The 15,495-nt window shown below is 34.1% G+C and overlaps 1 protein-coding gene and 1 pseudogene across 6 annotated transcripts; both read left to right on the top strand.

Moving 5' to 3' along the window:
- Positions 1–355: 355 nt before the first annotated feature.
- On the top strand, positions 356–9,112 carry LOC140959498 (dolichyl-diphosphooligosaccharide--protein glycosyltransferase subunit 2-like). Of its 6 annotated transcripts, XR_012172001.1 has the most exons (21): positions 356–578; positions 2,282–2,474; positions 2,563–2,652; positions 2,952–3,014; positions 3,125–3,194; positions 3,464–3,528; positions 3,993–4,047; positions 5,216–5,343; positions 5,448–5,563; positions 5,789–5,858; positions 6,182–6,283; positions 6,408–6,497; positions 6,608–6,756; positions 7,128–7,239; positions 7,314–7,397; positions 7,613–7,693; positions 7,803–8,027; positions 8,139–8,261; positions 8,426–8,566; positions 8,709–8,738; positions 8,857–9,112. XR_012172001.1 is itself a non-coding variant. In XM_073417363.1 (20 exons), the coding sequence occupies exons 1-19, from the start codon at positions 436–438 to the stop codon at positions 8,540–8,542; spliced, it is 2,076 nt and encodes a 691-aa protein (XP_073273464.1). In that variant the 5' UTR covers positions 356–435; the 3' UTR covers positions 8,543–8,566; positions 8,855–9,112. The 6 variants fall into 6 exon arrangements, 5 of the variants coding, with proteins under 5 accessions (XP_073273464.1, XP_073273462.1, XP_073273463.1 ...); XM_073417363.1 differs by lacking the exon at positions 8,709–8,738 and having other exon boundaries at positions 8,855–9,112; XM_073417361.1 differs by lacking the exon at positions 8,709–8,738 and having other exon boundaries at positions 8,806–9,112.
- Positions 9,113–10,291: 1,179 nt separating this feature from the next.
- LOC140960458 (magnesium transporter MRS2-I-like) lies at positions 10,292–13,693 on the top strand (annotated as a pseudogene).
- Positions 13,694–15,495: the final 1,802 nt, after the last annotated feature.

Below are 15,495 nucleotides of genomic sequence, written 5' to 3'. Positions count from 1 at the left end.
ATTAGTTCTTGTGCTTATACGAATTATGATAATTATTTTACACACACAACATTGTATACATAATTCACTAGTGTGTGTGTGTGTGTGTGTAAAATCATGTTTACATTCACTGACATAATTATATCTAAAACTAAATTTGATCAAAAAAGAAATTAATTTAAAATCTAATTAATAATATTTTAGCCAAATTTCTGTATACTTCTAGTATTTATCATTCTGGGTTCTAAAATATCTGTTAAATATTGTAAAAACTAGCCCAATAAGACATGGGCCGGGTTGGTCAATCGACCTGCTGCTGACACGTGTCAAATTTGGAAATTCGCATAAATCTCCGTTGACCATAATCCCATAAACCTCCACACTCTCTCCTTGGACTTTAGTCACTGAGCACAGGCTCGAAAAATCTCTCCGCCATAAACAAAATTTGGTCCTAAAATGGCAGGGAAATTAGGGTTTCTAGTTTTAGCATCGTTGATATTACTTTCGATGTGTGAATCGGCAGTCTTTAATCCGGTGTCCGATTCCCATCGATCTGCTGCATTGGAGCTGTTTTACCCATCCGACGGATCTTTTGGAAGGTAGATTCTAATTTTTTTAAATTGCTACTTTTTCTAGGGCGTATGGTAATTTTGTATGAGCGTTTGCAATTGCATATGTTTTCTTGAGCATTTGCGGGATTAGTTTTTCGTGATCTGAACAAAAACTGGGGCCGTTTGAATGTTTATTTTGGTTTCCGATGAGCTCAGATAGGGTTTTACGCGGGGTAGAGGAGGAAAATTTCAGCCATCAAGTTGAAAAGAAATCAAATTTCTACGACTTTTCTTAATTGTAAAACTCATATCACCTTTTAGAACCCAAGTTTATAACCATACATCACGGTTGGCCGTCGTGGGGCTAGTCGTGGAGAGTACCGTTTCAGTTCCAATATCATTTAACGAAAATGTGGCTGAGCGGATTTTTTTAAATTTTAAAATATTAGAAAATTAGTAGAACTCTGAAAACGTGCACAGTTTATATGAATATTAATAAATATAAAACATATGGATCATTAAAGATTAATACATCAATATATAAAATCTTCCAAAACACATAATATATTATCATCTTAAAATATTAAAACTAGTTTACTCACGCAATCACGTTCTATTAAACATTCAATATCAATTTTAATAAATCAATGTTTTTTAAAGAAAATTTAGTTGAGTAAAAGCTTTGTAAGATACATTTTCTCCAATATTATAATTATGAAATATGAACTAAAAAAATTGACATGATATAGAATTAAATATTTATAAAAATAAAATATAATGATTTTAATCATTTATTAAAAATAAAAATCAATTTTTATATTTCTGAAGTAATTAATTGATCACTGATTATGTTCTAAATAAATACCATATTTCAAAATTATTAACATTTAATTGTTAAAAACTAAAAAAAAAACCAAAAGAAAAAAAAAAGTTGGCTCCATCTCTCTCATGCATGCATTCTCTTTCCCACACACCTCTTTCTTCAACGCCCAATAGACATGGCGGAAAAGTCCAAAATTAGGAAAATGGGATAAATCGGCCGTTCCTCTATGATTATAGACAAAATCGGATCCGTTCTTGAAAAAACGGCCGTTCCACTGTCATCACAGATATTATATGCGCTCCAGAACACCTTCATTTCCAAATTGGAAATGTGAATTGGCCATTGATGTTCCGGTTATGGAACGGCCGTTCCGATACCGATATTATTCATTTCCAAACTGGAAATGTGAATCGGCCATTGATGTTCAGGTTATGGAACAGCCGTTCCGATACCAATATTGCAACTATGGTATACACCTCTTCCTCCTTTGATTTCGCCTAAGCACATCTATAATTTGATTTTACATCGGCGTTTAATCTGATGGATGAAGGTTGAAATAATTTGATAACGTTTAGAGATTCCATCTCAACTTAATTGGAGAAAGTATTTACTTGTGTTTCTTATGTTGAGGAAAAGAGGTTTTACCCTGGTAGTTACAACATCATAAGCAGTTTCACTCAGCTGAATGTGATTGAGACTCTTCATATTCTTTGTGATAGGTGCTGGAAATGATATTTATTGTGATATTTTGAGCATTTATGCATCATGCTTGATATCTAGTATCCTGTAATGTTATTTTAATTGCTTGTAGTGTTTTATAATTTTTCTTGACATTATTACTATTTTTCAAAAGTTTTTAAGTTTCTTTTGTAAGGGTAGACATGAATTGCTGTTTTATAGATGCTAATCCCGCTTACCCATTTGTTAGCCTGGAAATGATGTATGAGGCATTAAGAACATTGGAGGTTTTTGGAATTGAAAAGAAGCCTGATGTAAGGGCTTCTGCTTGTGCTTCTGTAGCTGTAACCCTTCGTTCAACTTCTTCAGCTTCAGAGGATCTGTTCAATGCCTTAAGAGTTAATGGCATACTGAAATGTGAGCTCAATGACGAGATGTTCGCGGTATTGTAAATCTTGTTCCTATCGTTTCGTTTCTATTCAAATTTTGTAGTCATCTAGTGTCTCACATTCGGGTCTACTATTTTTGCAGGAAATTGCATCTAGATTTGACCATAACTTAAATGATGCCAAATCGCTTCTCGATTTCTACCACTCCATAGGAAGTTTAGTGCTTGTAAAGGTGATGGATACCCTTCATAAGTTTGTGAAAAATTTAAGCATTCTTTATTACAATTATATTACAACTTTTAATGAAAATTGATTAAGGAGAAAAAAGCAAAAAACATACTTGCACTGTAAACCTATTATTATAATATCTTCACAAATTGTCAATTTCACTTTAACTAATCTGCTGTGCTTCTCCGGGGAATGATAGAGAGTAATTTGTTTTTCTGTCAATCTTTGCTACGATTCTTTATGTTTCATTGTATCACTGATCTGCTCTTACTGAGTTTTATCATGTTTTCAATTGATATGCAGGATCAAACTTCCAACAGTGACGTTCATCTTAGAGACGCTGATAAAATTTTTCGCTCTTTGAAGGTGAATAGAGGATTTGTGCAGATCACTATTCAGTTTAATATGGCTTTCATAACAAAAGTGTATATATGTTATATTGTCTGAAGGCCTAAGCGATACTGGATTCTTGGCAGGATCTCAGCCAGAGTGATGGAAGATGGAGATATAATTCCAACAATCCTGATTCTAGCACTGATGCTGCTGGTAATTACTTACCATAACGGAATTTCAGAATCGGTCTAGACGGGCACCATAATATCTGACTTGGTTTTCCTTTCTTTTCTTTCTTTTTTGAAGAAAAAGTTTCTTTTTATGGTCATTCTTGATCATAAATTTTCTTTGTTTGCTAATCAAAATTTTGTTGCCAGCTGGTTTCATCCTTTTGAGCTTACAGCTTTGAATCCTGTCTACTTTTCTGTTGGTTTACCATCTTCTTAATGTCTTTGTGTGCCTATTGTGGTTTACTTACATAGGGATAGCACTTGAAACCCTGGCCGGAGTTATTTCGTTAGCATCTTCTGAGATTGATCGTTCTCTGGTGAGCCTTATGTTTTTCTGTCTCGTTTGTTGTCTTAGAACATATTGGTTCAACAAATTTTAAGCAATGTGAAAGTTACTTGTGTAATTGATATGAATTAATATCAGAGGTTCTTAATTCATCGAGCTTTCTTTTTTCCTGTTGAGAATTCACTCAACCCATTGGATTGTTCCCCGTCACTAGATTTGGGTGATATGTTATTGATGTTCATCTAAATGCTTCTGGCTCAAACTTGTAATTTTCTATCGATTTTATGCAATCAAATCCGAACCGTGTCCTTGGACTATTTCATTGCCTAAAACACCATGTATTTGAGCTAAGGCAACCATCATGACTTATCACTATGCCCTTTGTTGTGAGTCTTTTCTCATTCATTGTATCTTATACTTTGCTCTATCCAAAATCTTTTGAAGTTGCATGTCAGCTGTTTCTGGTATCCTGATCTATGCCTACTTTCATTCCAGGTTGCTAATTTAAAAAATGACATAGTGAAACTTTTTGATAGCATCGAAAGATACGGTATGTGTTTTTGTGGTGTCTAATGTCTGTTTCTTTACGTGCATTACTTTTAAATTTGCTGGTAAATATCCTTAAAATATCTGTTGTTTACCGTTGGCATTTGAACTGATCATTGGCATGCGTTGATGACAAGTCTGAACAATTTTTTTCAAACCAACTGTGATGACAAAGAAGAAACCACTGTTCTTTATTATGGCTTTGGCTGAAATTTGACTTTGGAATTGCCGTCTTCTTTTCTCCACGGGGCAATGAGATTGTGTGACTGAGGCAAATTGTCCTACTTAAAAATTAAGAGTTTGATTCTGGTTCATGGTTGAAATGTATTTAGATTCTTTTCTTCTCTCTGGCCCAAATGACATGCCTATGCTTGTATTGGGAGTAGTTCTGGATCTAAGCTTCATTTTAGTTATGTGAGATCGATGTAGCAGTGAGCATTGTTTAACAGTATAAACTAAATGGCAGCAATACTTTCTTTCTTTTATATCTCATCACCTCAACCACTTCATTGGCTACAAGACAACAGTCCAAAATTTGTCTCTCTTCAATGAAGGCACATTGATTCTCTGCTATGGTTGAACTCAAAACTTTCTTCAATCTTTTTTATAAGACTTTAGCAATGATCTCATCGAGTCTCGTTATCAAACTAATAGGCCTAAAATCCTTAGCCATAACTGCATCTTGTTTCTTAAGGGATTAGACATATGTATGTTTCATTGGTGATATCATTAACATCTCCCTAAAAAAATTTGTTGAACACTTTCATCAATTCTCCTTTGACTGTATCCCAACATTCGTGATAAAAAGCTATAATAAAACCGTCTGGCCCTGGAGCCTTCGATCCATCGCTCTCAAAGATTAATTTTTTTAACTCCTCCGAAAACGGTCTTTCCAACTCCTCTCTTGAATAGGACTCCAATACACTCCCTCAATGATCCAACTCCCCTCCCCTTCAGATCTTCTGTAAAGATTACTAAAGAAATTTAAAATAGAGTCTTCGATCTGTCTCTCATCTGAAACCACCAACCTATCCTCCAATTCCAATTTGTCTATAGAAACCAAAAACAATTAGCAAACTGACTCTTTTTCTCAGGTTATTTCTGAATGCTCAGCCGGTGATTCAATTTTGCTATTTCTGTCACTGACTTTTGAGTAAATTTACTATATTTAGATGATGGGGCTTGTTACTTTGATGAAAAGCTTGTTGGCGCACGTGGAGAGCAGGGCCCTCTTTCGGCCTCCTCTTCAGTAGTCCGTGGGATTACAGCTCTTGCTGAAGCCACCTCCGAAAGTTTAAATGTCTGTTGTTTAGGACCTATGATACTATTCTATGTTTTATCTACCATTCTTTATTTTATTAATAAGTTAGTAACAATTTAAAACCAATGGCGTGATGATTGCAGCTTCCAGGGGAGAAAATTTTGGGTTTGGCAAAATTTTTCCTTGGCATTGGTGTTCCTGGCAGTGCCAAAGAATTGTATCACCAAATTGATGCCTTGGCTTGTTTGGAAAAAATTAGGCAAGTAATTTCCAGCCTTTTTGCAGTGACTATTGTGCTTTATTATTTCTTTTATGTACTCATATGATGCCCCTATATCGTGCTATATCCCTAAAATAATTCTTTCTTGATCTCGGTTTGATTTTAAAATTGCAAGCTGCAATCCTGATTTTTGCTAGGAAACTACTTGTACATCAACACGAAAGTGTAGCCATTTACCATCCTAAATCTATCTCTTTTCTTCAGGGGATCTGTTCCTTTGATTTTATCACTTCCTGCAACTGTGCTTTCGGTAACAAGGGCAGACCAGCTTAAGGTGCATATTTCTAATGTCTCGTCTGCTCTTTTGATTTTTTATCAATTTTTTTGTTGAGGTTCTGTTTCAGTTTGATAAAATATCTCCTTACGAGTTACTTATTTTACTTCATTTGTTGATGTAAAATCTGGCACTTGTTTTATGCTTCAAATCAAAATTTTGTACCTTCCAATCATGTGACCATTGTTTGTTACTCGACAGAATAGGTTACTTAGACTTGTAAAATGTTTGCTGAAATTTTCGACTTAAATTGCCTTCATACTATCTCTGAATTTTTGTTCTATGTAAGTCTGGTCCGTTACTCTGCTACTTTATGTTTGTAGGTGCGAGTCAACACTGTTTTGGGATCTGCTGCTCCGCCACTGACGGTCAACCTCAGGCAAATTTATGTTTCAGGTTCAAAAGATGCTTCTGTCGTTAACCAGGTTCTACTTTTACTCGATATTTCTTATTCAGTCACAGTATTGTTTTGAGGACATTTGAAAAACTGCACACACCAATTTACCAATATACCTGAACAATCGAAGCACTTGGATTCCCATGATGCAGAAACTCAAGTTTGACCCTGACAGTGGAATGCATGTGTTGGAAACATTGCCAACAAATATCGATATCGGGAACTATGTTTTTTCTTTTGAGGTACTTACCTTTTTTTCCCTGATGCTCATCCTCTTCATGTTCTCTGTGTATCATTTAAAGTTAATCCTCTTTTCTGTTTTGTGCTGATTTTCTTTGTTTTCAATTCGTAGATTGTACTTGATGATCCAGAGTATAAGAAAACATATGTAACTGGTGGGCGAACGAAAGTTCCTATACATTTAACAGGAGTAGTTCAATTCGACAATGCAGAGATTGCAGTGCTTGACAGTGATCTGGGGACTGTAGAAACACACAAAAAGTACATCCTTTGAAACCATTCATGTTGTTATATCCTTTTCTCATATTGCTGATTATTTCTTCTGCTATATACTACCTGTCTCGTGGTTCTCTGTCTTCTGTTCTGCATACTTTGTTCTTCCCCTGGTCAATGTTGTACCATGTTTTCCTTATTTTCTAATTGTACATAACCCTCACATAGGATTTTTCTTGGCAGTTATCTTCTTTTCCTTCACCATCATTCTTTTTTTTGTCAATCTTATATGTTCTATGTCATGGTTCTTGGCTTATAGTTTTCGAAGTCTTGATAATCATACAAATTTTGGAATTTTTTTATATTCATTATGGAAGCAATTAAGAGCAGCTCAGTTTGTTCTATATTTTGTGATTCAGGCTGGATTTATCTGGAGGGAGTGCCATTTCTTTATATGCAAACCATCTCCAGAAACTGCGGTTGTCTTTTACTTTGGCGTCTCCTTCTGGGGATGCTTTCAAGCCTCACCAGGTTGGTGCTCTAATACGTAGTTCCTTAAACTGTTTGTTTAGTATTTTATGTTTTGATTGTCATTCTCTAAGCAGGCATTCCTCTCACTAAGACATGGCAGTGGAGTAGAGCATATCTTCGTGGTGAGCAACTCCGGGAAAAAGTTCGAGATTGTTTTAGTAAGCACATCCTAACCTTCTCTAGTACTGCGACACTATTTATATTTTATATGCCGGCTTAAAAAAATTTAGATGCAATTTAGACTTTAGAGTGAAATAATTTACGGAAGCTTCAAACGGATTTTTGAGATCCATGAATTAATGTTGGCACATGAAACATCTAACCATTTCTACAAATGGCTAACTCGTCCATAACTTCGTGTTCTGTTTTGTAGGATTTTTTGGGACTGGTTGAGAAGTTTTATTATTTGTCTGGAAAATATGACATTCAACTCACAGTTGGTGACTCTGTCATGGTAAATGTCGTGAAGTGAAAGTTTTGCACCACTGATATTCCCTCCCATCTATAGTTCCTACATATGCCATTCCATGGTCGAACTAATTTCCTTTTCTTATCTATTTCAGGAGAACTCATTCTTCCAACCTCTGGGACTTATTGAATTAGATCTTCCAGACGCACCCGAAAAGGCAGCTCAGCCTCCTCCACAATCTGTTGACCAATACTCTAGATATGGGCCCAAGGCGGAAATAACTCACATTTTTAGGGCTCCAGAGAAGCGTCCTCCTATAGAGCTTTCTCTTGTTTTCTTGGGTCTTGTTCTCTTGCCATTTTTGGGTTTCTTGGCTGGGGTAACTTCGAATTTTATATTTCCACTTCCAGTTCGCATTTTTAGTTCTTACTGTTTTCTGTGTCCCCTTCATGTTTTGTGATTAATGTTTCTTGCATTTACATCTCCATAGCTCTTTTGCCTGCGTACCAACCTGAAGAATTTACCGAGGTCAAGTATTCCTGCAACATTTGGCATTTTCTTCCATATGGGCATTGCAGCTGTTCTATCACTCTATGCATTCTTCTGGTTCAAGGTTTGCCTCTATTATTTTTCCTCTTTTAAGTATGTTTGGCCTCATCTTGAGGCATTTTACACAATAATTTAATTTGTAATTATTTGTTCACCAGCATATTTTTTCTTTCTTTCAACTTTTTTGGGGATTATAACTAGCATATTTAACTTCACAATTTTTTGCAGTTGGATCTGTTCACAACACTAAAAGCACTTGGAATACTGGGGATATTCTTGATGCTTGTCGGACACAAAACACTCTCCCATCTCGCATCCACATCCGCAAAGTTGAAATCTACTTGATTATAGATCGGCAGTAATTTTAAGGTTCCATCTTTTTTCAAATTGAGAGAACGTTTGGCCGATATTTGATATAAGTTTTTTTTGTAGGTATGGAAATTAAGTTAAATATCATTATAACCTTATTTTTGTCACAGTTTTTAATCTCCTCCAAATTTATATGGCTTAGTGAACATGGGATTAGACTGTCACTGCTCAAGTGTTCATCGACGCATTCTGATGTTTTTTTTTCTAAAGCAATGGATGCTCGTATTTTGTTTCCATAGATTCAAACTTCAAAGATAATCCAGAATCCTCTTCTTCTCCAAAATAGAGAGCCCAGGTCGGAGCAAAAATTACCAAAAGAAGCCATGACAATTGACAATCAACTTCCTTCCGTGTCCATTCAACTAAAGCAATCAATGAAGCTCCCTTCGCTAAATTTGTCAACATTTCGTGTTAATTGGGCAACTAGCTTTTCCCATCTTTGATTTTGATGGCACTCCTACCATTCTTATGAAATGATGGCACAAGGAAAATAATGTATTTTACATATTTGCTTATCACAATCGAGGGTAAAAGTCTTTTAAATTATTGAGGCAGACTAATAAAGAAATTCGTGCATACAAGATTTTATTTGGTCTTACTCTTTGGTAATTATCCAACGGTGATAAAAGGGTCACATGTGTATTTTTGTGCGAACCAATATATATTGTTTCTTTTGAAAAATATTTGGGGTCCCCTATTAGCTATTTGATCTACTCTTACCATAATATCTTAAGGATAGTATCCAGCTAATTGACACAGATAGTTCATTGTCAACAAGAGCACAACCACATTTTGCAACGTTTCGCTTAGTACATACCATATAAGGGGAGTGGATCTGCGTATGTTTTCCTATAATCCAGTGGATCGTGGTCAAAAAACCTTATGTGTTTGAGATAAATATTTCTTTTCATATTGTAATTACTATGTATAGTAGGTTTTTTGTGAGACGGTCTCACGAATTTTTATCTGTGAGACGGATCAATCCTATCGATATTCATAATAAAAAGTAATATTTTTTCATGGATAACCCAAAAAAGAGATCCGTCTCACAAAATACGATTCGTGAGACCGTTTCACAATAGTTTTTACCTGGTATGTATCAGAATTTATTTTATGTCCTCCCTCCTCCAATTCTTGCTTGGTTCTTCATTCGTGATGGAACTGTTGTTTGTTTGTAGCTTCTGTCCTGTGCTTTTGAATTGCTCACAGTTTCTTATATATAATTTTAAGCATTTTCTGATGTGATATTGATATGACGTTGATATGTACAATATCATATCAATACTCTCGATAAATAATGATCAAAATTGTCAAATATCGAAAGATAAAAAAAAAATCATATCGGACAAAATTTGTAATTCTCCCTATATTTTCACCAAATATATCACTTTGAAGTGATCTTGATATTTACTAATGATCAATCATTAGATTAGATATATTAAATGTGTTCTAACAATATCATACAAAAAGAAAATCAATATCATAAAATATTATAATAGTAGTCGTTGTTGATCGATTTTAAAGAACAATTATTGAATAATTATGCTCGTGAAAATTGAGTTCCACAACTAGCTAGTTATTAAATAATTTTATATTTATATCAATCCTTTACAAACAAATAATTAATATCTTACCTTTAATTCAAAAAAAAAATAGTAATTTTTTCCCAACACACGTTCTGAAAAATATTAATTCGTACATACATTAATTTCTCCACCAGATAATCTGCCACCTCCAGCCATGCAGCTGCTGCTAGAATTGTCCCAATTTTGTTCCTATCAACGGCCCCTCCACTCCTCCAATCCCATCCATCTTCATATACATTTCTCCCACTTTCACCTCATCCAATTTCACAGGCACACACATAGGTATATGTATAAAGCATCAGAATCGCAGTAAAATTTGAAAGTTTTGACGGTGGAAGGGATTGATCAAATGGGTGAGGAAGAGTTTGGTGTAGAACTGTCTTTGAAGAAGAAAACAGCAGCTTCCTGGAACTGGATTCTGCTGGATAGTAGTGGGCGGAGGAGTATTCTGGATTTGGATAAACTTGCTATCATGAAAAGGGTTTCGATCAATGCAAGAGATCTTCGGATTCTTGACCACTTGCTGTCTTATCCATGTGCCATTCTTGGTAGAGAAAGGGCAATTGTTCTCAATTTGGAGGTCCAATTTATTATTTAATCCTCTTTCCTTCATTTTCTGGTGCCATTTTCAAGATTTTTTACTTTGTTTTTTTTTAATCTGTCATCATTGCAGCATATTAAGGCTATAATAACAACAGATGAGGTAATTTAATTTGTTTTTGAGAATTTTGATGTTGGTTTTTGAAGCTGGTGTTGCTGAGATTTTGAAGCATCGTTAATGGGAACAGGTTTTTTTGAGGAATCCGCTGGACGAAAATGTCGTTCCAGTGGTCGAGGAACTTCAGAGGCGGTTGCCGATGGCTTCTGGCGGCGGTGAAGGAGAAGATGAAGCTGATCAAACCGATGAAAAAAGTGGTAAATATCCCTTCAGATTTCAGACAAATCTTGAGATTTTTATTCATTTATGAAATGGAAAAATGCAGAATTCCCTTTCGAATTTCGAGCACTTGAAGTAGTATTAGAAGGTATATGTGCTTTTCTTGATTCTCAAACCAGAGAATTGGAGGCTGCTGCTTATCCTGCTTTAGATGAACTCACAACTCAGGTAAACAAATTCCGAATTTCATATCTTTTATTCATATTTCGATTAAAAACTTTATTTCTTCAAATTAAACACATTCTCGTCGAGTCACTTATAAATTTCAAAGTTGGATCAAGAACGTCCGATTGAACAATTATGAGTAAAGAATTCATGAGAGGAAGATAAAAAGTTGATTTTTAATCGAAATTAAACTTTCTTTCGATTTTCTTTTCGTATACACAACCATCTAGCATAAAATTACATATGTATATAAAATACATAATTGCATAAATTGGATGTGATTGTGGGCAGATTAGCAGTCGAAATTTAGACCGTGTGCGTAAAATGAAGAGCTCCATGACAAGATTGACAAGTCGGGTCCAAAAAGTATGCGTACCACTCTTTCTTTTTATTTGTTCTCACTTCCAACCAATGAATGAAGTTGTCCAGTTTTATTAAATTCTTGAATATCATGAAAGTACGCAAAACTCTTGCGAAACTATTTTATTAGTCAATTTTGTGATACAGATCTCTTATTTGGATCACTCATAAAAAAATAATATTTTTATACCAAAAATGTTAACGGATAGGGTTTACTCGTTTCACGGAAAAATATTATTGAATCTGTTTCATAAGAGATCTCAATGAAAAATATTAGGTGAGGGATGAGATTGAGCAACTATTGGACGACGATGACGACATGGCGGATCTTTATTTATCAAGAAAATCGACAGCCATGTACGCATGGTCTCACTCCTCCTCCTCCTCCGCCGCTAGCGGTATCGGTAAGTGGCGGCCGATCAGTGAGGATCCTTTGACAATGGGATTCATAAACATGTCCACAAACAACACTGTTATCACCTCAGCTTCCCACCTGGAAAATAATGTCGAAGAACTCGAAATGTTACTCGAGGTTTATTTATTCTTTAATTTCACAANGAGAGCACTATGAACAAGTTGTCCACGGTACGTGATTAATAATTAGTATTGGATGTTTACGTACAAAATTAAATTAAATTTGTTAGAAAGAAAAAATAATAAATTTCTTTTCTTGTGAAATATATAAAAGTTTATTTTCTTTTTTAGTTGAGAGAATACATCGACGACACGGAAGATTACATCAACATTCAGGTACCTTTTCCAGTTTGAATTAATATATAACACAAATATTTTTATATTTAATTCACTGGAAAAATTGAGGAATATTAAAAAAAATTATTGTTGTTGTTTTTTTAAGGTCTCTAAACACTAATAATAATAATAATAATAATAATAATAATAATAATAATAATAATAATAATAATAACAGGCATTCAAAAGTCCAAAATGTTCCTACTTTTGTCAAATGCCTTTGTTTGAATTATTCTCGTATATGGTCATAAGAATCGAGTTGTCCTAAAATATTTATTTTTATATAAATATCAATCATGTCTTAAAAAATATAAATATTTTATAAAATTTATATCGACACGTGAAATTAATTAATCACCCTCTATGAACATAAATATGACATTTATGTGATATATTTACTCAATTTTTTTTTCCTTTGTGATTTCACAGCTCGACAACCATCGAAATCAATTGATTCAGGTATAAAACATATACCTTATTCTTACTTCTGGCATGGTGTTGTGTGCATCGATATGACGCTGACGTGTGTCAACATGTGTAGTATCACTGTCAAGTTTTCGAAGAGAAACAACTAAAACTGAATATTCAATTTTGACAATATAAATAACCAAAACTGTAAAGAGACAATCATAAATGTCGTTTCAAATTAAAACTTAGCTCGATCTCCGATCTAAATTCTAGAATTAAAACTTGAATATTTTTTTTGTAATTATGCAGTTGGAGCTGTTCCTGAGTTCTGGCACTGTGTGCTTGTGTGTGTATTCTTTAGTTGCAGCAATTTTTGGGATGAACATTAAATATCCATGGAGGGAGAACCATGGATTTCTGTTTAAATGGGTATTTTACTTCCTACAATATTATTTTAATGTTAAATTTATAATCCTTTTTTTTATTTATTTTCTTTTTATTACATCATTAATTATTACATTATGTTCATTAATTAATTAATTCTTTTTCATATATTATATTATTTAGGTTGTCCTCCTTGCTGCACTTGCTAGCGGATTCTTGTTTCTATCCATAATTTCCTATGCTCGGCATAAGGGTCTGGTTGGATCTTGATGTTTATAACTTTTACTAAAACTAGGAAAATCATTTATTCTATCCTTTATATTGTGCTTGAATATTTCCCACTGTATTTGAACTTTCAGAGAGCCCCCATATTTTTTTTATTAGCTATAAGTAAATCTTGGTTTTTATTTTTTTTATAAACGGGGAGAAAGTTTAGGTAAGTCTTGAACTTGAGATATCGTAGAAAATTGAGGATATCGAACTTCACGGGATCAAGAGACATGTGGTGTGGCATATGAATGAGGCCCCTTATTTTTTTTAGGTAAAAACTTGTGTGATACGGTCTAACGGGTCGTATTTTGTTAGACGGATATCTTATTTGGCTTATTCGTGAAAAAATATTAGTTTTTAGACTAAGAATATTATTTTTTATTGTGAATATCAATAGGGTTGACCCGTCTCACAAATAAAGATTCGTGAGACCGTCTCACAAGAGACCTACTCTTTTTTTTATCAGCTATAAGTAAAATCTTGGCTTTTATTTTTAGATAAAAGGAGAGAAAGTTTACGTGGGTCTTGAACTTGAGATCTCGTGGTAATATGAGAATATTGGACATCAATGGATCAAGAGACATGTGGTGTGACATATAGTGATTTTATATTGAGAAAAAAAAATTTTGAAACTACATGTGGAAAGTTAGAAGATGAGTTATTTTTATTTTCAAAAATTTATTTATGAGTTTGAAAAACATATATTTCCTCAGTCTTCATATATTTAGGTTGAAATTTTTTTTTGTCAGTCTCAAATATATAGTCTAATATTTTCATATCTAGTATTATTTTGTTCTACTATTTTATCATTTTATTCCTATTTAATTTGATTTTCTAATTACTAATTTCTTTATTTAATTACTAAAATATTCATTAAATAAGTAGTAAAATGAGGAATTTCTTTGTAAAATTTACTTTTCCAATAGTTTTATTTATCTGCATGGAAACATACACAAATTTAAATATTTGAGACGGAATGAGTAACATACTGTCCGTTTTTTTATATCTTTCTGTCTCTCTTAAAGCATCCACATTCATATTCAACATAAGGTGTTTAAATACTCAAGTGGGCTTCAAATCAATATAGACGCATGTTCAAACACTCACACGTCACCATTTACCCAACTTTCGTTCATTTAAATGAACGAGATTTGTATTTTAAAACATAATAGCCAAATTCCCAACAAATGTATTAAAGTTGAGTGGGTATCGTCATATCTTGAGCAATTTAGAACTGCTAGATGTGCTTGGAATTTAGCTTCAGGAGAGGAGCAGAGTAGCAGGGATATGAGGTGGGTGCCTCCTCCGTTGGGGCAGTGGCGACTTGATGTCGATGCTGGGTTTAATGATACTATAGGTAAATATAGTGTGGGTGCTGTGATTCGAAATCATTGTGGAATTATTTTTGCTGCCTCAGCCATAGGCATACGTAGACCAGGATCAGTGTTGGAGCAGAGCTCTCGGCTATCCATTTTGGTTTGATGCTTGCTGTGAGAGGTAACTTTTCTGATGTTTGGGTCTTCTCGGACTCCTGTAATGCTGTTAAAGAGGTAATGTCGAAGTCTGAGGCTCGAAACCATCAAGTACTGTTAGTCTTGAACATATTGGATATTTTAACTTCTGGTAGATTTAAAAAGTTAAATCATGTTAGTAGAAATGCAAACAAGTTAGCGCACTGTTTGGCGCATTTTGCTTTATCTCATCCTTCTCGTTCATGTTGGATGGATGGTTTTTACCCATCGTGGTTGATGGATATAGCTACTGTTGATTTAATTAATGCATAATATCTGATTTCAACTCAAAAAAAAATGAACGAGCTCAATTCCGGAAATCAATAAACATTCAAAATCTCATTCCAGCACGTGTCTGTACATTTCAGACATATTATTTCATGTGCGTGCAAGAATGCGTCTGAGAGGGTGTGAGAATTGTTAATAATAGTTGATCCAACACACTTGATGGTAGGGGTGTTCATCGGTCGGTTCGGTTCGGTTTTTGGTTTTTTATTTCGGTTTTCGGTTTTAGAAATATATAATCCGATATCCGAACAATTTTTCTTCGGTGTGGTT

Source organism: Primulina huaijiensis, chromosome 15, assembly GCF_012295235.1.
Source record: "Primulina huaijiensis isolate GDHJ02 chromosome 15, ASM1229523v2, whole genome shotgun sequence".
Classification (NCBI taxonomy): Eukaryota; Viridiplantae; Streptophyta; class Magnoliopsida; order Lamiales; family Gesneriaceae; genus Primulina; species Primulina huaijiensis.
Note: the sequence above shows the minus strand (reverse complement) of the source record. Positions and strands in the feature narration are given on the sequence as shown.